This window comes from Sebastes umbrosus, chromosome 13 (genome assembly GCF_015220745.1).
Source record: "Sebastes umbrosus isolate fSebUmb1 chromosome 13, fSebUmb1.pri, whole genome shotgun sequence".
Taxonomy (NCBI): Eukaryota; Metazoa; Chordata; class Actinopteri; order Perciformes; family Sebastidae; genus Sebastes; species Sebastes umbrosus.
The window spans coordinates 2,670,230-2,693,496 of record NC_051281.1 but is presented as its reverse complement, the minus strand read 5'-3'; the positions used below and the strand labels follow the sequence as shown (position 1 = coordinate 2,693,496).

At 36.8% G+C, this 23,267-nt stretch overlaps 1 protein-coding gene and 1 long non-coding RNA gene across 3 annotated transcripts; one reads left to right on the top strand and one right to left on the bottom strand.

Moving 5' to 3' along the window:
• Positions 1-11,014: 11,014 nt before the first annotated feature.
• hao2 (hydroxyacid oxidase 2 (long chain)) lies at positions 11,015-22,922 on the top strand. 2 transcript variants are annotated; one of them, XM_037789069.1, is made up of 9 exons: positions 11,015-11,110; positions 13,064-13,122; positions 17,823-17,975; positions 19,154-19,305; positions 19,443-19,726; positions 19,825-20,046; positions 21,122-21,280; positions 22,224-22,293; positions 22,384-22,922. In XM_037789069.1, the coding sequence occupies exons 2-9, from the start codon at positions 13,106-13,108 to the stop codon at positions 22,437-22,439; spliced, it is 1,113 nt and encodes a 370-aa protein (XP_037644997.1). In that variant the 5' UTR covers positions 11,015-11,110; positions 13,064-13,105; the 3' UTR covers positions 22,440-22,922. The 2 variants fall into 2 exon arrangements, with proteins under 2 accessions (XP_037644997.1, XP_037644996.1); XM_037789068.1 differs by lacking the exons at positions 11,015-11,110; positions 13,064-13,122 and adding an exon at positions 17,335-17,473.
• Positions 14,205-14,807, bottom strand: LOC119499857. Its single transcript, XR_005209459.1, has 2 exons — positions 14,772-14,807; positions 14,205-14,300 (listed from the first exon to the last, which is right to left on the bottom strand). It is a non-coding gene; the product is annotated as an uncharacterized LOC119499857 (long non-coding RNA).
• Positions 22,923-23,267: the final 345 nt, after the last annotated feature.

Here is a 23,267-nt window from a genome sequence, read left to right as displayed (position 1 = left end):
GCTCCTGCATGTGCTGGTAATCGTGTCTCCAAACTCCATCTAGGTAATACACTGACTATGGAGAAGTACCTCAAACAACCCCACTGAGAAACACCCAAACTATCCCTTTAAGATATCACATGCTGCCTCAACTCATCGGTCCTGTTCTTCCTGACATGGTGTTTGTATTACAATCTCACTTTGTAATGCATTATGTTGTGGCTCTCATTCCTCTAAAGCCTCAAATGAGTCTCCTAAATGAGGCACGTCACTCCTCCATCACTTTGGTAATGGAGAGGATATGTTTCCTTCCTTCCCCCTGAATTAACCCCGCACGACACGTTTACAAAGTAGCCCAATGTTGAGTGTGACTCCACAAGGAACACATTATGCTAAGCGCCACAGCTGCAATATTTATTTGCTTTTTGCTTTTTACATCATCAGATAATTACGTTACAGCATTTAAGTGCTTGCGGGTGGGTTTTTAGTAGATGAGCAGAGCTTTGTGCTGGAACTAATAATCCCAAAGTGATGGTAGTTGGAAGGGAAAGTGTAATACTATTAATATAAACACAATTAATATTTAAATACAAATAATCCACAACTGAAATTTCAATTTGCCAAAATATTCAGCTAAATTTGATATTTTACTAACACTACATTTTGGCTTGTATAATGGAGAGCAAAATATTGGATATTCAGTTTGGTATTGTTGTCAGTGTTGACCTTCAGAAAGCCATTTCTGTTGAGACTAAAAGTCGTTTCACACCAAGCGCGGATATCCGTCTGAAAAATTTGCACGGAAATTTATTAAAAGATTATTTTGTGGGTTCTTCTGAATCCTCGCACACAACCCTGTGCGGGGGAAAATATATTCGGACGGACCTCGATTTCAGTGGATTTTCGTCTGCCAAAACCTGTCTGGATAGGCTCTATTTAGGAGGAAACTCATTGACGAAATGGAACACGGCAACGTGGATAATTTGCACTGGAATCGGTGTGCATAGTTGTCATGCGGAAGATTTGCACACCGATTTTCCGCATTCCTGCACCGCATTTTCACATCGCACTGGTGAGAAACGGCTTTAACTCCATACTGCTGAAATATAAATCATTTTTGTAGCTGCTTGGGAAAGTTAAAACTTGTTTATCAGGACTTCAACAAACTATTGCACATCTTCACAAAATGTATTTGTGATCTAACTATGTTTTCCACAGCAGCTTTCCATCTAGACCAGACCAGACTCTAATGACAAAAACAGTCATTTAACCTCGCAGAACACCGGTGGTCTACCGCCGCCTCGATCAGTTAGTTTGTTAGTGTTATTGTGCGACTTTCAGATCTGAACTAACGTGGCGTCCACAGCAGTACATTGCTTATCTTCTGTGCCGGTACTCCTGTCTGCTTCTCCAAACTGGGAACACGCCGACCGTCATCTCAAGGTACTGTATGTAACGTTAATAAACTGACTATAAGGATGTATATATACTGTACATGTAGCAACGTCATCATGCAGAAACCTACGTCAGGTCACTTGGGAAAACGTTTTTAGAAGTGCTAAAACATACGTACTTCGACCGTACTTTAATGTTCGGATTTGAATACATGAGGAACACCACTGGCAAGCTACAGGATGATATAAAAACCTCAAAAATAATGGACCAAACCAAACTCAGTGCTGTAATACTTCTGAAACAAACCAGACGCCTAAATATAGACAGTTCCCTGACCTTTGCTTTTGATTACCAAATAAAAATGAAACAGAGGTTTTGCTCGTTAAATCCCAGACGACGACTTTGTTCTCTGAGGTAAACAGTATAAATCTGTATTTGTATCAGCTGAATCTCTGGCAGCTCAGCCAGAACAATCCACTTATCCAGCATGTGCGAGTCTTATTTGTATGTGTTGCCATGGGTGTATGAACGTATGCATCCAACCCACAAATGAGCACACCTGCTTGTCTCTATTCAACGGCATCTAGAGAAGACGTGAAGGTCAGAGACTCCAGATGTAGACAAGAACAATTTGAATATTGGCAACGCGGCGTCTTGCTACATCCCTCAGTCATGTAGGATATACTGTAGGTATAGCGGCTGTGGCCTCTTCCTCCCCTCCACAGGGAAACAAAGAGAAGCAGCAGGAATGAGTAGTTTGGTTTGACTCTAATTGGTCAGGTTATTATGCTGTGATTTGCATAATCTGTACGAAGGGAAACGGAGAGAGCTGATTAGAGAAAATGTCATAGTGGATTCACATTTCAGCAGCAACTGATTGGACATGAAGCTTTCCAAATGAGCCTCGAGGACACATGAAAAGTCTTCAGATGATGAGGGAAAAAAAGAAGAAAGCGGCAAAGAGGGCAAGCAGCAGAGTACTGTTATCCCATTCTTATTTCATGGAGGCATTAAATCAAAGCTTGCTGCATTTTCAATGATCACAAAGAATCATTCCAGAGTATTTATTACATATTGTGAAGTGGAAGAGCTGCACACTCCATGAGTTTTATGTGTCTTTTTATTCTCGTAAAGTCTTTGTGTCCCCGAGTCAAGTTCAAGTATTCACCCCAGTAAAAAGGGTTCACACATGAGGACACAAAGTTATTGGACAAGTTGAGCTTTAGTCCCCCCCAAACTTCAAATGGTTTCTTTTTTATTATTATACCAGTAGAAAATAAGTGATTAGTCATCAGAGTTGTTTTTCTGAACGACAACAGCAGACAGTCTCTGAAGCTTCTTTGCAATCAGAACTAATTTCGGATTAAAAAGTGTATTTTGTAATTTGTCAAAGGTCCGATAACATTTGGAAAGTTTAGAAGAGCCACACGATTGAATTATTCTATTCGTACATTCAAGTTAGCATAGGGCTAAACCAGAAGTTAGCCGGCTCGGTCGGCTGAAATCTCTGATGTGCATGCTGCAGAAGTAGAGCACAGCAGTGAGATGGCTAACAAGAAGAGTTGTATATACTATAACTGTAATAAACCCTGGCTGGGTGGTTAATAACATTTATATTTCTGTGGTGTGACAAACTCAGAACACATACTTATTTGTGCTCTACCAGGACTTTAAATTATTTATATAACTTAAATCTGACTGACTGAACTGGAGATTTCTTGCTTATAATTGATATCCGAGAAAAAAAAAAAAAATAGATCTCTTGTTGGTGGGAGAAATAAAAGCGTGTCTGCTTTAAAGCCATTATTGAATTGGCTCTATCATTAAAACTGTGACCAGCATGTATCAAACAGATCTGGTCCTCATCAGGACTTTAAAAGTACTTCAGATGTCTGGCAGATCCACTTTCACATTTTTGGATGCTGATATATTACGAAAACACATCTCTACTGGTGCATATTGTTGTAGTAGTTAGATAAAACCATTTAACATCTGATGTGTTTCCTGGATTTGTTCCCTTAAATGACCTCAAGTTGCAATTCCTTAAAAACAACTTAACAAGACCTCCTTCGACCGGTGTAAACACCCAATTAAAGAGGTGTTCTAAGCAGGAAATGTGTTCCCAGAAGGTGAAGAAGAAGTGTTTCTCTTCCTCCTCCATAACTGCTGTCAGTCAAACGAGACACTGAAGACGTGGAGCTGCTCAACACAACCAGCTGTGTGTCTGTGGTGGACGGCTATAAAGTATCACACACACACTTTCCCTCAGGCCGTTTCTGTACGTCCTGATGCTGCATTCAGATTAGTAATAGATGACAAACTAGATATCGCCACGTGTTAATAAGAGATGACAGTAAAATGCATCAACACAAAGAACTGCCAACGCTCTTGACTTTCTGCCGCCCGTCGCCGCAGATTTACAAACTAGATGTCGAGTCTGTCAAAACTCTGCTCGTCTTTCAACTAGATATAAACCCTCTGATGACATGCAGGGTGCTGGGAAGAGCTCCAGCATCACATTCTGCTGTTTGCTCTTCATGGGTTGACTTGGTAAACCACCTTAAAGCTGATTCATACTTTATCAATCACAGTGAATAAAACAAAGCTAATAATGCATACCGAGCCGCCACAATCTTCACACACGTGTACAAACAACAAGTCAAACAGTATAGACAGAAAGGTCATTTAAGGTATCTTTCCATGAAAACACATCATTAGTAAAATTGCTGATCTTGACTTTAAACCAGGAGACCGGTGTTTTGTTTTTTAAAGTTACGCTTGTCACATGTTTTCCGTACTTATGTTACGTTGTTTCTGTACGTATTTTACTTAGTTTATGTGCTTATTTTAAGCCCAACCATGATGTTTTTCCTAAACCTAGGCGAGTGTTTTTGTTGCCTTAACCTAAACTGCGGACGTTACCGTAGTTCTGTTGCTTGGCATACAAATGACACGCAGAATGTCCTTGTTATGTTATGCTATTTATACACCTTCTCATGAGATCATCAAATTATATTAAACTAGAAAACCTAATGAATCCATCGGTACCATGTCATACTAGCTTGTCGTGAAGGAGGCTAAATAACGCTCCAAACTTATGCTGAATTTTAGCGAGGAAAAACTGTCATGGCCATATTCAAAGGGGTCCCTTGACCTCTGACCTCCAGATATGTGAATGTAAATGGGTTCTATGGGTACCCACGAGTCTCCCCTTTACAGACATGCCCACTTTATGATAATCACATGCAGTTTGGGGCAATATTTTTAATGTTAAATGAAGTACCTGTGATTTTAATTGCAATTAATTGCGATTAACTATCTCAATCGATTGACAGCCCTAAAAATGACATAAGTCAGACTTGAGTTTCTGGAGGTTAAACAATAAGAACTTAGAAAACCTGTTGTCAAGAGAGGAAATAAAAGTGTATTGAAAGTTAAATGACTCCCTCACTCTTACGTTTCAACAAGCTGTTTAACTTCCTGTTTCATGTCATGTCCAACTAACCCCTTCCTGGAAAACACTGACTAGTACTCTGACATGTGCATTTGAAGACATCAGGTTCCTTTTACATAACTTGACAGGACAGGGCTCCAAACACTCTCTGGACACATGAATAAAGACAACACTCGGACTACAAAAAGGAGCAGCGAGGAGGAGGAGATGGCGTTTATGTGCAGACCGAAGTGAAAGTTAACGTCTTAATGCGAGTTCACAGTCGTCACAACAGCTTCAAGCGCGCTTCAGGGACAAATGAATCGCTCACACAAATAACACTTTCACACAAGACCAACTCCACCACCACCACCACCACCACCACCCCTTTGTTTGATGTGAGCAGGTCGTCCGCTGCTGTATGGATTGAATCATAAGCGTCTGAAATGGCGTGACTGCGGACTGTGAGTTATGCTCAGATCTATCCCAGACATCAAATGCTCTGGACATCCATCACTCAGCCGCTACATGACATTTACAGCCACTCATGTGTTCGCTCCTTTGCCTTTTGCTTTGGCACTCTGAAATACGTTGCGGCTACAAACTCCCAGATATAAAGAGAGAGCTTTCCTAAGCCAGCTCCTCCATAAAATAAACTATTAAAATATAACTTAAAAAGTCTACTTTGACCATTTAAAAAAGCATTTCTCATCTAAAAGAGCCCAAACGTCTAGATATTTTCAATTCTTACTCATAATTTAAAAATACTATACAAAATACATGTTCATTTTCAGTATAATGATCCTGTATAAGACTGAGTTCGACTTTAAAACTATCGTATGAGGTCAGAGAAAGTCTAATATCCAACCAAGTTGTGTTCAGGTGTAAAGACAGATTGCTCTGTCTATAAGAGAGGCAGTTCATTTACCACACATGTAAATACAGAGACAAATACAGAGGACGAAACCTGCCAAATAAAAAAATAAATGAATAAATAAATAAATGACTCAATAAATAAATATGTCATTAAATGTAACAAAAATAATATTAAAAATAAATGTAGCCATTAATTAATTGATAAATGTGAAATAAATTGATCATGTATTTATTTATTTATTAGCTGCAAAAAGAGCAAAGTCATCTTAAAGACATTAACACTGTGGGTTTGATTCAATTCAATTAAAAGCTGTTTTTCAGCAGATGTCCTGCTTTCCCACACACCTTAAGACAAAGGAGCAATAAAATACCACAATGATTAAACAAGATAAACAGCAAACAACAAAATTAACTGCAGGTTTAAAGGGTCAAGGATAAGACTGTTCTGCTGTTCTGCTGTTGATTTAGTCCTCATCATCACATATTTGTGATGATGAGGACTAAATAAATTAAATTGACTTCACTTTAATGAAATTAAAATGAATGACACATGATTTTAAAAAATACAACACTCTTCGTAGGGTTTCAAAGGCTGAGATCAAGATTATAGTTGTTTAAAAAAAGACCTGTTAATGATTACAGTTTTGATTCTGAAGTACAAAAATGCAAATATAAACTTTTAAACCCTTTGACAGTAAGTTATTTTCATATTGTTGGAGTTATATGAGGCTGACATTTTTAATATAACTATAGTCACATACTGTAAATCCATTATATTTGGGCTTATTTATGTCTGTATGGAGGACGGAACCTGCCAAAATCAACAATATATGAATAAATAAATAAATGACTTGATTAATAAAAAAACTATGTCATTATATGTAACAAACATAATATTACAAATAAATGTAACCATTAATTAATTGATAAATGTGACATAAATTGATATTTCTGTTTTAATTTGCTTCTTTATTTATTTATATTTGTATTAATTCCCTTATTTATTGACTGTTCTGTTTAATTTTCCATTTTATTTTATTTATGTATTAATTCTAATTATTTATTTATTTATATTATTTATATTATTTATAATATTTATTTATTCATTTTTGCATTTATCATTTATTTATTTATTTTTGCATTAATGTTTTATGTATTTAATAATGCATTAAACAGAACAGTAAATAAATAAGGAAATTAATTGAAAGATAAATAAATAAAGAAGCAAATTAAAACAGAACTATACATTTGTGGCGGTACTGAGTTCCCCAGACTTTAGTTGTTCAGTCAGAAGACTGAAAAACAGTTCCCATCCACATAATAATATAAAATAAAATGCCTTCTTAATAATAATAATGAACAAATGCCTCTATAATAACAAACAATTAAGGAAACTGAAATATTGGTTTTGCTTTTCCTTTTACCCTCCTTTAAAGTTTTCCCAAATAAAATACACTAAAAGAAATGGGTATAAAGGGTTTCATTGAAAATCAACAAATGAATAGAATACAAAAATACAGCCTGCAGGCGTTAGGCTATTGTAAGGCAAGCCAGATCGTTGCACAAATAGTACCTAAACGTCCCAGTGCAGGTAACCCAATTGGTTGGCACTTAACTTGTTTCCCCAACTAGGAGAGTCAACACTCTCAACAAACAAAACACAAAGATCACAGAATCCCAAAAGGGCCCAAAACAGACCAGAGTTTCTGATAAAGCTGATAACACATGTTGCATTGAGTGAAGGAGAGATCAGAATGACACTGGGTGTGCAGTTTCCCTCCTCTTTTAAGCCCTACAGAAAGGGCGTCGTTACACCCTGATTGGCCAAGAGGGGAATGCACCAAGCTGCTCTCAACTATCATTTAAGAGCCAGTCCCCACACCCTGCGCAACAGGTGAACTGAATAACCCTCTAATCACTCAGCAACTCAACCAAAAAAACACCAGGGAAAAGGGAAACAACAGCAAGCACCAGAGAATTGGCAGCTGCCACACATTTATTCCACATTTTATCAAGTAATTCAATTTTTTTTATATTATCTTTGCTACATTTAATGACATATTTATTTATTTATTAATTTATTTTTTATTTTGGCAGGTTCCATCCTCAATACAGACATAAATAAGCCCAAATATAACGGACTTACAGTATGTGACTATAGTTATATTAAAAATGTCAGCCTCATATAACTCCAACAATATGAAAATATCTCATTGTCAAAGGGTTTAAAAGTTTATATTTGCATTTTCTACTTCAGATTTATCATTAACAGGTCTTTTTTAAACAACTATAATCTTGATCTCAGCCCTTTAAACCCTGCGAAGAGTGTTGTATTTTTTAAATCATGTGTCATTCATTTTAATTGTGTTTTACTAAGTCAAGTGAAGTCAATTTCATTTATTTAGTCCTCGTTATCACATATTTGTCAGTTCAGATAATGAAGAGAGAACAGAACAGAGATGAGAACAGTCTTATCCTTGACCCTTTAAACCTGCAGTTAATTTAGTTGTTTGCTGTTTATCTTGTTTAATCATTGTGGTATTTTATTGCTCCTTTGTCTTAAGGTGTGTGGGAAAGCAGGACATCTGCTGAAAAACAGCTTTTAATTGAATCAAACCCACAGTGTTAATGTCTTTAAGATGACTTTGCTCTTTTTCGAGCTAATAAATAAATAAATACGTGAATAAAATCTAATTTTCTCTGTCCCCTGTGTGTGAAAGGTTAAAACCGTGATGGACAGCCGTCAGGTTCAGCCTTCCTGCAGAATTGAATGAATTTGCTGCATGAATTTGCGGCCCGTGTCCGCGGACTCTGCTGTATTTAGTCTGATAATAAACCAGGGAGAGACAGAGGTGGAGGAGCCGAGAGCCTCGCCAGGGCATGATAACACCTTGACAATTCAACACACATGTGCCGCGGCGTGCTGGGCCGCCGCCTCGGGGCAGAGCCTCAACCAGCATGTGGAAGAGGTTTTCCACTCAGCTGAACGTCCAGTACCTCCAGTGCGGCGGCCCCGGAGCCAGATCCAACTCTGCGGTATTAGGCATCGAGGCCAGCTGTGGATTAACACAATTTGCACCTCCTCTCGGTGCAGGTAACACCCGCACCTCCCCGCGGAGGTCCAACTCGTCAGATTTAGCCGTTGGCTCCACCTTCACAGCCTTTTGAGTTAAAGCCAAAATAAAAACACATAAATTTGCGAGACACACACAGAAAGACGAACGTCTCTCAAGAAGCCAGGTTTTGTTACCGAAGATATTACATTTACAAAGAGTAAATTCAATTCGAGAGCCGTAATGAAATAAGAGCGAGAGAATCTAATTTAACATCACTGCTGTTTTAAAATGCTTGAACAACTTCTCGAGGCATTTTGTTTCGTCCGCGGCGAGCTGAGACACTGTGGCATTCACATTCTCCCTCACATCCTGCCATCGATCCATCACTTACGGGCGGGGACCCTAACATAACAAGCTCTTGATATCAAAGGTTGGGACATCTGTGTTTTATATGTAAAGACCCTCAAAACACCTGTCAGAGTCCACACTCCACTTGACAAGTTTGACATTTCCAGAGAGAGCGCTGGTTTCTGTTTGTTTTTCTCTCCAGCCTTTGTCTCTTATATTTGATCAGAGTTGGATCAAGTCTCTTTAATATATCTGTGAGTGACACGACTGAAATGTAAATATCAGGCATTTACACTTAAAGAGCTCTCAGGAAACAGATGTAATAATTTATCAAAAGAAAAGCTGGTGTTTATTTACAACAAAGTCTCACAGAAGTTTGTGAAATAGTCACAAAATTTAATCTGTTTTAGTCGTGTACATAGACATGAATTTCCCTTTTTTTTCTCGTGACACTCAGCATGACTTTCAACAACATATTTTTCGTGCTTTTTCCTATGAATGTCCAGCAACACGGGTCAATTTCCGCACCAGTCTTTTCAAAATAAAACTACTTAGTTAGGTTTGATCAACTTGGTTAGGTTTAGGTTTTTCTCTCTCTTACTCTCCATTTCTCTCTCTGTCTCTCACTCACTGAATGGCTAGCATCGAGCAAAGCCCATCTTTGGATGCTGCATGCTGTGATGTGTGGTGAGCGCAGCTCAAACTTCTTGTGTCGCGATCAAGCCCTCAGAAAGAGCGCCGGCCTGTGAAGCAAATTTTCGTAGTGGCCAAACGGCGGTACTATAACTGTGTCGGACACGTGATGCCATTCGGCCCAAAAAGACTTACATTGGGAAAAAGACGTCTGTAACTCAGCATGAATCAACTTCCCAGTAGGAACACTTGAATAGCCCTTAATCTAGAGTTATTTTCCTTCCTCCGTTCATGTGAGTGAGACCCAGACCGAGGCTGGAGCGAGGGCCGGGAGGCGGAGTTAAAGGAAACGCTACTGCGCCTGCTCTACGGACCAAATGGATGCGGAAGATCGCCGGGTGATCCGGGTATTTTATCTCTCGACAGTCGAGCCATTTAGGCTTCATGTGCCACTGAGTGACTCTCATAGGAATGAACGGGAGCCCGCCTGCGATGCTGTATCCAGTTCTCTTTATACATCCATGGTCGCGATCAGCTCTCTTCCCGCCGGAAAACAACATTTAGCGTAGCTGTGTTGTCGTCTGGATGAAAACAGTAGAGCTTATACACTCTGTACAGTGCCAGAAACAGATTGTGACAACGAAGAGGGAAAAAAGGTGTTTAAATCGGGAGAAAAACTGGAGAATTGTGACGCCGAGAGTAAACCGGGAGAGGGCAATGAAAAGTATGAAAGTATGTACGTAAACAACGTAACATAAGTATGGAAAAACATGTCACAAACGTCACCAACGTAAATTAAAAATAACTCACTGATTGACTCTTATAATCGCAAAAACATTCATGAATATTAAAAACACAGGGAGGATGAGGTTGAGAAGTTAACAGGAAGTGAAGGAGATGAGAAAGGAGGAAAGGAAGGGAGTAAAGCAGAGAGTGACAGGAAGAGGAAAGAGAAAAGGAAGGAGAACAAGTGAGGGAGAAAAGAAGGAAGGGAGGAAAGATGATGCAGATTTATCTTTCCTCTCTTCCCTCTTTTTCATCCTTCCTTCTTTCCTTTCCTTTTAAAGCAAGGGAGGGAATGAAGAAGGATGGAAGTGAGGAAGGATAACGGGAAGTGTTTGCCGCTCCTACAAACAATTGACCTGTGTGAGCTTTTGGTGTTTTTTGGCTCACAGAGAGAGAGAGAGAGAGGCCGGGGCTCAGAGTGCTGACGCGAGGTTTAGCTGGTGTTGAGCCGCTGTGGGCGGAGCTTCACACTGTGGGGGGGAGGATGGGAGGGATGGGGAGGCAGGATGAGGTGGTGGGGGGGCGGGAAGGTCTGCCCTCTGACATGACCCTGTCAAATGAGACGGGAAGCAACACGTAGGCCTGCCAAAAAGCTCAGGTGAAGGTAAGACTGATTTCATCACTATTTTTTCACACTGTGTGCACTTTACTAGATTATACTGTGGTTAATCTCTTATTGTTTACACCAGATGAATTAATAATAGCAACACAGTGTGTGTGACATAAAAAAAACAATCTCTAACAGAAGCTGGTTCACCTTGTTTAGTGTCGCTACCACACACATTCAGGTATTCTAGAAATTCACCTGGACAATGTGCTCTGAGCAGCCATTCAGTGGGTCTAAATGACCCACACCTTTCACCGCATACACAGGACAGAGGCTCTCATTATTCACCTCACACACAGCCACACTGAGGAAAACAAAACCAACAGTAAATCATTAAAAATATACAGAAATTATCAGAAATTTGTATAACGTTTTATGAATTTAAAGTGAGAGACAACAAAGAGCATTCACAAAAAATTATATATATATATATATATATATATATATATATATATATGTAAATAAATATAAAAGAGCACAAATATTATTTAATGTAACTTTTTTTATAATTAAAACTATTTTCAAGGACTCACATGAGGCTTATCTAAGATATTTAAGTTATTTTAAGTATTTTTTTTAAATAAAAAAAACAGTAAATACAGTAAAACTGAGAAAATATAACCACAAACACATATTTTTAAAGGATTGTTTCATATTTTTACTGTTATTTTCTTCTATACAGCTTTCTTTTGAATTCAGATATATTGTGCCAATTTCATAGTAATTTTTCTATTTTTATTTGAATTTTCTTCTATATAGTTTTCATTTTAATTCAGATATATTGTACATATTTTAATGGTATTTTTTCCATATTTTCATTGTAATGTTCTTCTATACAGCTTTCATTTGAATTTAGATATATTGTACATATTTTTTAAGTATTTTTCATCTTTTAAGGGAAATTTTCTTTTATACAGCCTTTATTTTAATTCAGATATGTTGGACATATTTTTATAGTATTTTTTTATTTTTTCAGAGTAATTTTCTTCTATACAGCTTTCATTTTAATTCAGATATATTGTGCATATTTTTATAGTATTTTTTCATATTTTTATCCTAATTTTCTTCTATTCTTTATTTAAGTTTCTTGATTTTTGTACTTACTTTTATTTTTCATTTAATTTTCTCTTACTATGTTTATATCTTACTTTGTTTATGTTATGCACCAATACACATAAGCAAATTCCTTGTACGTGAAACCTATAATAATAATAAACCAGTTTTAGTTTAACCTTACAAACCAATCAGGAAGCAGGTACATACAGCACAGTGTCGTACAGTGTGTACGGTACTACTGTAACAGGTGTGACATCAGAGGTTATTCACAGAGACACTGAGCGTGTACTGTGTAGTACTGACACACACACACACACACACACACACACACACACAGTAAATGAAAGTCTGCTAGTGTTAACCTGCTTTACACATGTTGAATGGACTTTCATTCAGTGCTGCACTGCCCTCAAGTGTTCATTGTACTGTAGTGTTTATGACTAGAAAGGTTTTACAGTATATGACGGTATCTGTATGAACTGTAGTACTACGTCTAATAAAAGGATGCTTTGTTCAATATAAAATAAACAGATTTTTTCTTATCATTGTTACTCTGTTTGTATAAAATCTAAAAATATATGTAAATGTTTCTGTATTGTGGTACACTGTATGGCAGTACTAGTAATAGTAGCAGCAAGGTTGGTGATTTTAATATTAATAAACTGCAGGTAGTATTGATAGTAGTAGTGGTAGTAATTGTTGTTGCAGTAGGCACAGTAATAGCTGTAGTTTACATTAATATTTAAGGTTGTAGCATCTTCAGTGTCTACAGCACTGACATTGACAAATGTGTGGATTTGTGGTAGTAGTATCAGTAGTACTAGTAGTATCAGTTTTGTCATTAGCAGTAATCGTAAAGCAGTAATGCTCTTTGTTCTGATTGACTGTTCCCAGGTTATGAGTCTATCAAGAGAAAAGAAGTTCTGCTGAGAGAGAATGAACATTTGTAATCGGTGAGTAAACAACCATCATCATCTCCGTCTACCTCTAGAAGCTATTTGTAGAATTTAAATTTTAATTTACTTAATTTTTTTAAAATGAGCTCAGTCTGTTCGTATTCAGTTAATTTAGACTTTTGTATAACCCAGGAGTCAGCAACCTGCAGCTCCGGCTTTTTAAAAATCTAAATGAATAACTGTTTTTTGTTTCGTAATACGCTGCTCTATTTCCCCTCTAAAATAACACATAAAACATATGACTTTACTATCGTAATATTACGATTTTTTTTCTCGTAAAGTTACGACTTTATTCTCGTAAAGTTACGACTTTATTCTCGTAATATTACGATTCTTTTGTCATAAAATTACAACTTTCTTCTCGTTATATTCCGACTTTTTTTGTCGTAAAATTATGACTTTATTCTCGTAATATTACAACTTTTTTTCTCGTAAAGTTATGATTTTTTTCTCATAATAATACGACTTTTTGTCGTAAATTTATGACTTTATTCTCGTAATTTTACGACTTTTTTGTCGTAAATTCATGACTTTATTCTTGTAATTTTACGACTTTTTTTTCGTAAATTTATGACTTTATTCTCGTAATTTTACGACTTTTTTGTCGTAAATTTATGACTTTATTCTCGTAATTTTACGACTTTTTTGTCGTAAATTTATGACTTTATTCTCGTAATATTGTGACTTTATTCTCGAAATCTCAGATTATTTTTTTTTCCTCAATGTGGCCCTAATACTCCGTCGTAATTTACTAACACGCACTGCAAAAGCACAGGACACAACCTCTTCTACATCCATGGTCTTTGGTCTATTGGACTCATTTTTGGATCCTTGACATGAAAAAGCTAAAAAGTTTAATAAATAAATAAGTAAGTAAGTAAATAGTTATAATAGTATGCATATTGATCATATTTTTAATGTTCAACACAGGACATTTCGGTAGAGACATTAAATATGACAATAGAATATAAATAATGTAGTTTTTGTCAAGTTATTGTTCGGTTTATGTGCGTTGTCCAAACTTGAAAGAGACTGAAACATCCACTGTAAGATTTTAACTGGAATCCACTCAATGAAACAGCTTTTCCTTTTTCTCTCCTTTATTTTTAGGTTGAGTTGCAGGTTCATTTCACTTTAGTGATTAGCCATTAGCCATTAGGCGTTAGGTGAAAAACCTTTCAAATAGAAAAAATACAGAAAAGAAAATATTCACATTATTACCAAATAAGTATAAATAAGAACAAAGAGAGACTATGCAAAATGTATTACTCCTTATTTAAGTTAATACACACACTCCCATTAAATGTCTCATGTCAAATACAAATAAGCCTTAACATAAAGGTAATATATCCACACACACATATACATATATACATACATATGCGCATTATATTATTTTATTTAATTACTATTTTTAATTATTTAATTAAGCACAAAGTATCTTATATTTCATAATTACTTTTGAGTTCATATCAAATCACGTAGCAATCCTAAACTACATTTCCCATAAGCCCCCACAATTCACCGCCTCTCACCGCGTCATCCACCGGACACTCAAAACAAACAAAGTCAACCACCGGCACAAACAGACGGACTAAAACACCAGCAACAGCGAACAGTCTCTCAGAGTGATTCAGTATCCTTACCGGCTGCCTCTCACACTTTGTAGATGTTCTTTTCGCACAGTTTTGCTGCAGATTGCAGTCCTGGTTTGAATGAAAGCCCTGCTAGTTAGCGCTCCGCTGTTTGTTCAGGACCCTTTTCCCTGTGACACTGAGGAGTGCTGCTTTTATAAACTCCGGGTGTGATTTGATTAATTACTTCCCTCCCTCTGCTTTACTCACTGAGCACTCAGTTTTGCTACTGGACTTATTAATTTACAAATTACTTTCTGATTTATTTATTTTCTATTTTTCTATTTATATTATTTTCTTAATATTAATATTTTAATCTTAATTTTCCGAAACTTCAGTTTGACTTGACAGTTTTGCTTTAGTGCAGCTCTTTGTAGGCGGACGTTTAACCGGCGTCATTATGGTTGTCCATAATGGCGGCGGCCTAGCTGTGCTGCTGGGCGCTGGCGTTGCGATGGAACCTTCTTTAAAGGGGAACAGACTTCAACATGACACCTGCCTACGTTCACGTCTTCTCTCAGGGCTTCCGTAGAAGACATAACACCATGAAAAGTAAAAGTATATTGTAGATATATAGCCTAGTATTAGTATTTGGTTTACAGGCTGCCTTTAAATTGAATTAGTCAGGTCATATTTTCGACATGTAACGCTAAACGTATGAGATTCGTGAAATCGCGGGAGCGCGTTTGCTTTTCAACTGACATTCAAAATGGTTAGCTAACGCTAGCTTAAATATGTGACGGACTTTTCATTGCTTTTTCATTTTAACACCATATTTAGTTACTAAAACAGTGGAGTCGATGACAAAAAGTGAGACAAGATGTAAAAATAGCCTAACCTACTTTAACAGGGGTGTTAAAATGGTGAACTCACCTGCATGCAACAGGTTGTTCCAGATAAAGCTGTCCATCAGTTTACGGTGTCGACCTCCTTGTTACTCAAGGAGTTGTTACTCTACCTAACTATGAGATATCCTGACAATATATAACCCGTCTTCCACCGCCGAAACATCCACCTTTAACTCTCCCACCTGCGGAGATATTAGCCTGAACCAGCCACCTGTACCAGTATGTTCCTGTGTAACAACCATTCCGGTTACAACTTCTGCCTGATCAAACCTTATCTTCCTAGTCCTGATAAAACTCTGTAAAATAATCTATATTTTTCCAAGTATAATAATTCAACTTTTCTATTATATTTTTTGTAAATTTTGAAATTAATTTAAGAATTGTTGGAAGTTTATTTCCCATAGTTTCCACTACTTGGTGTTCTAAAACCTAAGGAAAACTGTTTTATTGTTATATTTCTTAATTTTTCTAGGCCTTTAAAAGAAATACTATCTGCCTGTTTTAGTTTATTTTTCTATTTTATTTAATGCTTTATTGTGATCTATTCTTTATTATGTGCATTCCTTACAGGAAATAATTCAAACTACACCCCAGGTCCACAAATCTCCTTAAATAACATGTCCTCTGTGTCCTCAAAGCTTCAGTAATTTTATTAAGTAAATTTACTTAGCCTAAGTGTTGTACTGAAGTCAAATGTAAATTTATTTGTACTGTAGGCTATTTAATTGTATGCAAATTTATACTTTTACTGTGCTTCACTGCAAATATTTGACTCTAAACATTTATTTTACACATTTTATTACTTTACTTATAAAATCTGCATATAAAATATCATGCATTATTCTTATATTATTATTTTATTAAATACATTTACTTAGCCTAAGTGTTGTTCTGAAGTAAAATATTGATTTACTTGTACTGTAAGCTATTTAGTTTTATGCAAATTTATGCAAACATTTAACTCTAAAAAATCTATTGTACACATGTAGTTACAGAACTTGTAAAATCTGTGTATAAAATAGCATGCATTGTTATTATTTTATTTGTAATGGAGTATTTTTACATTGTATTATTGCAACAAACTGAGTACTTCTTCCAGGTCTAGATAGTCCTGACTAAATGTTCTCCAGCTGTTGTGTGTGAGAACATCTGCATGCTGTTGATGATGATTATCTTTTTATTTATTCATCAGTGAGGATATTATTCAGATTGAACTTATTGTTTTCTAACAGCTTATAAAAATAGATTATTTTTTTTTAGTTTTCATATTAAAAAATAAATAAATAAATAAATAAATAATAATAATAATAATAATAATAATAATAATAATAATAATAAATAGTCGTAAATAAAAACTAAAATATTTATATTAAATATTAAATATTAAATATTTTTTATATTTTTCTATAATTAACATATAAAGACATATACACATCCACATGTCTCAATACACATTTAAATATAGACAGACACAGCTACAGTATACATTGCACTAGTAAGCATAAAAGACAGGCTCATTGACAGTTACAGTAAAAGAGGGGTTTTCACATGACATAACATCAGTATCCTATGCATGTGTTTGGATGTACACAACATGTAAACGTGCGTGTCCATATGTACCATCTGGACCACAGAGCACAGTGTCAGACGCCTCTTGTCCTCACTGTTGTTGGAGTCACCATCAGCACATTTCCAGCTTGTATAAACACAATAAGAGCAAGGGTCACACTCACCGTCGGGTGGCTTTCACACACAGGCTCTATAGCAACGCCGTGGACACACAAGGATTCATCGCCGTTTAAAACCACATAGAAAACGTAAAAACTGTCATTTTTGCTCAGATGTGAAAGTGTGGAAGCTTGACTGGTGAGTTGTTGATTTGTTGATAGGAGGGCAGTTTGAGCGGTGATGTTCAGTCCTTCATGGAGGCAGTGGTCATGTGAGAGTTGTTGTTTATGAAAGACTGATTATTTTGTGGTATAGTCTTCTTGAAGCTGAAATTTTGTGCATTTAGAGTAGTTTTTTTATCTTAACTTTAAGTGTCAGAGCCTGCAGCTATTTGTCTCACATGCAAAGCAACAGATTCCACTTTCCAGATTCAATTATTCAATTATTCAATAAGAATTCATAGCGATTGTTGATTCTCTAATTCCTTTTCTGCATGTTTTATTGTTTTATTGCATGCCGATATCACTTATAAACTGTTTCCACGCAGAGAGGGAGGTCGCTGTGCAGAGATGGCTATGGTATGCCTGACAGACTTTGAGGAGTATGCTAAGGCGCATCTCTCAAAGGCCACCTGGGATTATTACGCAGCCGGAGCAGACGAATGCTGCACCAGAGATGACAATCTACTGGCTTATAAAAGGTAAGGTTTAATAAACAAAGTTTACCCAGACGTTCAAGGTCACCACAAATACACAATTTAAGCAGTGTTTATGTGCTGAATAACATAAAGATTCACCATCGGGGGTTGACATAATTCATGTTAAGATAGTTTTAATAGTAAGACTGAAGATCATATGACGACACCGTCTGTAAAAAGGACCATAAATTGAAGCTTCTGTGGACTGCTGTAACTGATTTGTGTTTATGCGTTACAGTATGTGTGAATGGGACAAAGATTAACTTCGTGGTTCTCTTTGTGCATTCCTGTCAGCTTTCCTAACGTCTCCATAAAGAAAGACTGATGGACTGTTTCTCCTGATGGTTCTGTATATCTCTGTTTTGGCTACAACAAGCCGGTTACTAAGGAGGATTTGTTGATTTGTTTGCTGATGCGTTTGGGGGGTCAAGTCAGACGTGTTCCCCCTGCAGGAATAAAGGTTGGGTTGTGTCTTGGAAAGATGATCTCAAGTCGTATAGCTTTGGGAAAACAGAATCCCAGAAAAGAAATATGATTTGTCATCTCAAATTACTGGATTTTGCAGTTGGTTTGGTTCGATGAAAAGTTGTTGTCAATAACTTATGCAATGTAAGCAGGCAACAGGCAATGCAGAGAAACAGAAACATATTTTTTTAAATCTTCAACTATAGTTTTCATCTTCAGTTGCCGGTCCCTGTATGTTGCCTCTGTCAGATTAAAGTTGAACAAATCTATTTTAAATGTAATGTAATGTCAGATTCCACCACTTTATCATCCATTAAAGTGGCAGTAGGCGGTATATTTTTGGCATCATTGGGCAAAAATCCCATAATAACCTTTCAGCATATTGTAATTCAAGTGTTCTGAGAGAAATATAGTCATCACAGTAACAGAATATTGATTCATATTTGATCAGCGCTGCCTAGTTTCACCGTTTGGTCGGAGTTCACGGTTGATTGACAGCCAGCTCAGAGTCGGCAAGGCTCCAGATCAGCTCTGACTGCTTGTTTTCCTCCAGTCTCTGAAATCTTGCAGATGCCTTTAGGAGCACCGGAGTACACCGAGGAACATGAGATTTTCAGGTTCAACATACACAGAGTTGGCCCCGATTTATCCTGAACCCCCATCCGTGTTAGATTCGGCGTTATTATTTACATGTTCGTCTGTTCTTTCCCCGTCAGGATCCGTCTGAGGCCTCGTATCCTGCGAGACGTGTCGGTGAGCGACACTCGGACCACCGTGCAGGGGACAGAAATCAGCTTTCCTGTCGGTATCGCACCGACTGCCTTTCACTGCCTGGCCTGGCATGAAGGAGAGATGGCCACAGCTCGGGGTGAGGACATAAAGTAACACCCTCTCTAATCAGAGGAGATCATAAGAGAGTCTGGGGCGCCCATAAATCAGCTTGCTGAACATATAAATTCAGTCTTTAATTCCCACGCTGATAACTTCTCAACTTCCTCCTCCCAGGCACCGAGGCTCTCAACACCTGCTACATCACCAGCACGTACTCCACCTGCTCAGTGGAGGAGATTGTGGCGGCAGCGCCGAACGGTTACCGCTGGTTCCAGCTGTACGTGTACCGGGACCGGAAGCTGTCCGAGCAGATCGTGCACCGCGTGGAGGCGCTCGGCTACAAGGCCCTGGTCCTCACCGTCGACGTCCCCTACACCGGGAAGCGCCGCAACGATATCCGCAACCAGTTCAAGCTGCCGCCGCACCTCAAGGTCAAGAACTTTGATGGAGTGTTCCAGGTAACTGAAGACATTGCAGACAACATAAAACAAGAGAAAATAAAGTATTTGTATATCAAGCTGACACTAATGACCGTTTTCACCATGTGCACTATCAGCAGGAGGCTGCCGCCGCAGAGGAGTATGGGATACCGGCCAACACCTTGGACCCCTCCATCAGCTGGAAGGACGTGTACTGGCTGCAGTCCATCACCCGCCTGCCTGTCATCATCAAGGGGATCCTGACCAAGGAGGACGCCGAGCTAGCCGTGGAGCACGGAGTCCAGGGCATCATCGTGTCAAACCACGGAGGCAGACAGCTGGACGGAGGCCCGGCTTCGGTAACACGTTACTTCTTCTTTAGTTTTATTAAAGATCGTTATGTTTCTCATGTCATGTTCATAGACGTTCATACCCACGTCAGATAGCAACAGCAATGACACAGCCCGGTTATAGGATTTTAAGAAGTAGTATAAGAAGTAGTAGTAGTAGTAAATACAGAAGTGAGCAGCCAAAGCAGTAGTAGTAGTAGTAGTGCTGATGTGGTTTTATTAGAGTAGTGGTAGTAGCAGTAGAACAAGAAGTTGTGGTTTTATGTTTCTTGTTGTCATTGAAACAGAGTCACTGTGCAGAGGGAAGTAGTTCAGCACATGACCACCTTGTAAAAAAGTATTTTTTAAATATTTTTTTACAAGATATAAAGTGTTAATTACAGAGTTTTAGATGTGCTCCTATGTGGATTTTGATACCTTTGGACGAGGGCTGTCTCAATATCAGATTTTCACAACACGATTATTTGTGGCCAAAAGACTTCACGATAACTTTATTATTGCGATATCTACAGCAATTTCAGATAAAATAATAACAATGTGATCAGTTAAAATCATCTTTGAATTTGTTTATTGTGCGTTTTGTCTTTTTTTTGGCAAACGCTCAAAATACGAGTGTAGGGAGTTGGAGAAACAGTCTCTAACCATAACTGTAACTATATATAAACTTATCTAAGAGGCGCTGCATTGTTTACACCAGTAGTTCCCAACCTGTTTAGCTTGAATGATGTCTTTGCATGCGGGAGACCAAACAGTTCTCAGTGATAGTGTTGTTTTTGAAAGGCTAAACGCCAACAAATTGTTTGTTAGATAAAAACATACAATAAATATTGACTTTTAGACTTTAAAACGCCCTTAAAAAATGGACATTTCCTGCTTTTCTCTGTTTCATATCATATTAAACTGAATATCTTTTGGGTTTTGGACAAACAACAAAGACATTTAAAGACATCATTTTGGACTTTGGAGAAACTGGGATGGACGTTTTTCCACTTTGTTTTATAGACCAAATGATTAATCGATTACTCTGCTAGACAGTTGGAAACACATCCTATGCTAACATCTTCTCCACCTCTGCGTCTAACAGATTGACGCGCTGTCGGAGATCGTGGACACGGTGCAGGGCAGGATCGAGATCTATCTGGACGGAGGCATCAGGACAGGAAGTGACGTGTTGAAGGCGCTGGCCTTGGGAGCCAAGTGTGTTTTCATTGGTCGTCCAGCAGTGTGGGGCCTCGCATACAAGGTACAAAGAGCAACGGATTCAGATTTCAGATTTCAGATTGATGGTGTTTCTTTTCATTGAAATATTATTACTGACCACTATCTGGCTCTCTTGACATATTTCCCCACCACATACATACATATAATTGATCAAATGTGACATTAATTAATATTTCTGTTTTAATTTACTTCTTTATTTATTTATCTTTGTATTAATTCCCTTATTTATTTACTCTTCTGTTTAATTTTACCATTTTATTTATTTATGTATTTATTTTTATTATTTTTTTAAATGTATTTATTTATTTTTTATTTATCTATTTTATTTTATTGACAGCCCCCTCATTTGCAAAATGAGGCAGAAATGCATAAAGAAATGGGTAAAATGCAAATGGAAAATTGTGCATAAATAAATAAATAAATAAATGCATAAATACTAAAATAAATACATACATTTAAAAAGAAATATAAAATTAATAAAAAACAAATACAAAAAGAAAGAAATAAAAAAGAAATGCAAAAGAAATAAAATAATAAAAAAATTATAAAAATAAATAAATACTTAAATAAATAAAGGGAAAATTAAACAGAAAAATTAATAAATGAAGGAATTACTACAAATATAAATTTGAAAGAAGCTAAATATCAATTTATGTCACATTTTATAAATTAATTAATATCTACATATGTTTTTAATATAATTTTTTGCTAAATTTAATGCCATATTTATTTATTTATTGAGTAATTTATTTATTCATTTATTTTTTTATTTTTGCCGGTTCCATCCTCCATAGGGATAAGCCTCATACAGAATATTTAGGTCCAAGTGAAATTAAAGTTTCTCAGTTGGAAAGAATGAACACGTCTAAACTAAAGCAGATGTGTACCGATGTTGATTTTATAGATAGATTATAGGATTACAGAGTGTGTATTTTATAGTAACTGGGTCTTGTTTTATCTTTCAGGGAGAGGAAGGAGTGAGGGAAGTGCTGCAAATCTTAAACGATGAGTTCCGTCTGTCCATGGCTTTATCAGGTGAGTGCTATTATAATTTGTGCCAAAATAAATGCAGCAACATCCTGTCTGTCCTAAAACAGCTGACGTGTTTATATTCATCTGATCCAGGTTGCAGGAACGTGGCAGAAATCAACAGGAACCTGATTCAGTTCTCTAAACTCTAACACTGCACTGAGGAGGACTGAACCAAACCAGCAGTATTGAACTATAAAGAGACTAAGAAATATGTTCAACTCAGAACTCATGACTTTATCATGACTTGGAAACACGAGACAGTGTTTTGGGAATGTTGAGGGTCAGCAGCAGATTTATCAAGTGAATAAAGAAAGTGTGTTTTTTAGCTTTTGGAGTGGAGAGGATGGAGGAACTTTTCATGAAACCAACAAACTTGTTTCAGTTTTATTGTTTGAGATGCTGACGGTGATTGTGGTTGAATAAACGCCTGCTGAAGTGATGGAAGATCTGTTGCTCTTCTCTGGGTCTATTATAAGCAGACGATAACGGACGGAGTCGTATAAGAAGTCTGTCTTTTGGTTTTTGTTTCCCAACTTTATACACAAGACTTTACCTTTACAACCATTATTTTTTAATGCAGGGGAGATCCTATGGAGGACGGAACCGGCCAAAATAAAAAATGACTCGATAAAAAAAAAAAATGACTCGATAAATAAATAAATGTCATTAAATGCAGCAAAAATAAAATTAAAAATAAATCTAGCTATTAATTAATTGATAAAATGTGACAGACATTGATATTTCAGTTTAAACTTTATTTATTTATCTTTTTAATAAATTCCCATATTTACTCTTCTGTTTAGTTTTCTCTTTTATTTATTGATGTATTTATTTGTTATTAATTTTTAAATGTGTGTATTTACTTAAATATTTATTTCTGCATTTATTTATTTAATTATTTCTGCAGGAGTTTTCCTTTGCATTTCACCACTTATTTATTTCTCCAAAACTTATTTATTTATTTTTATACATTTTTA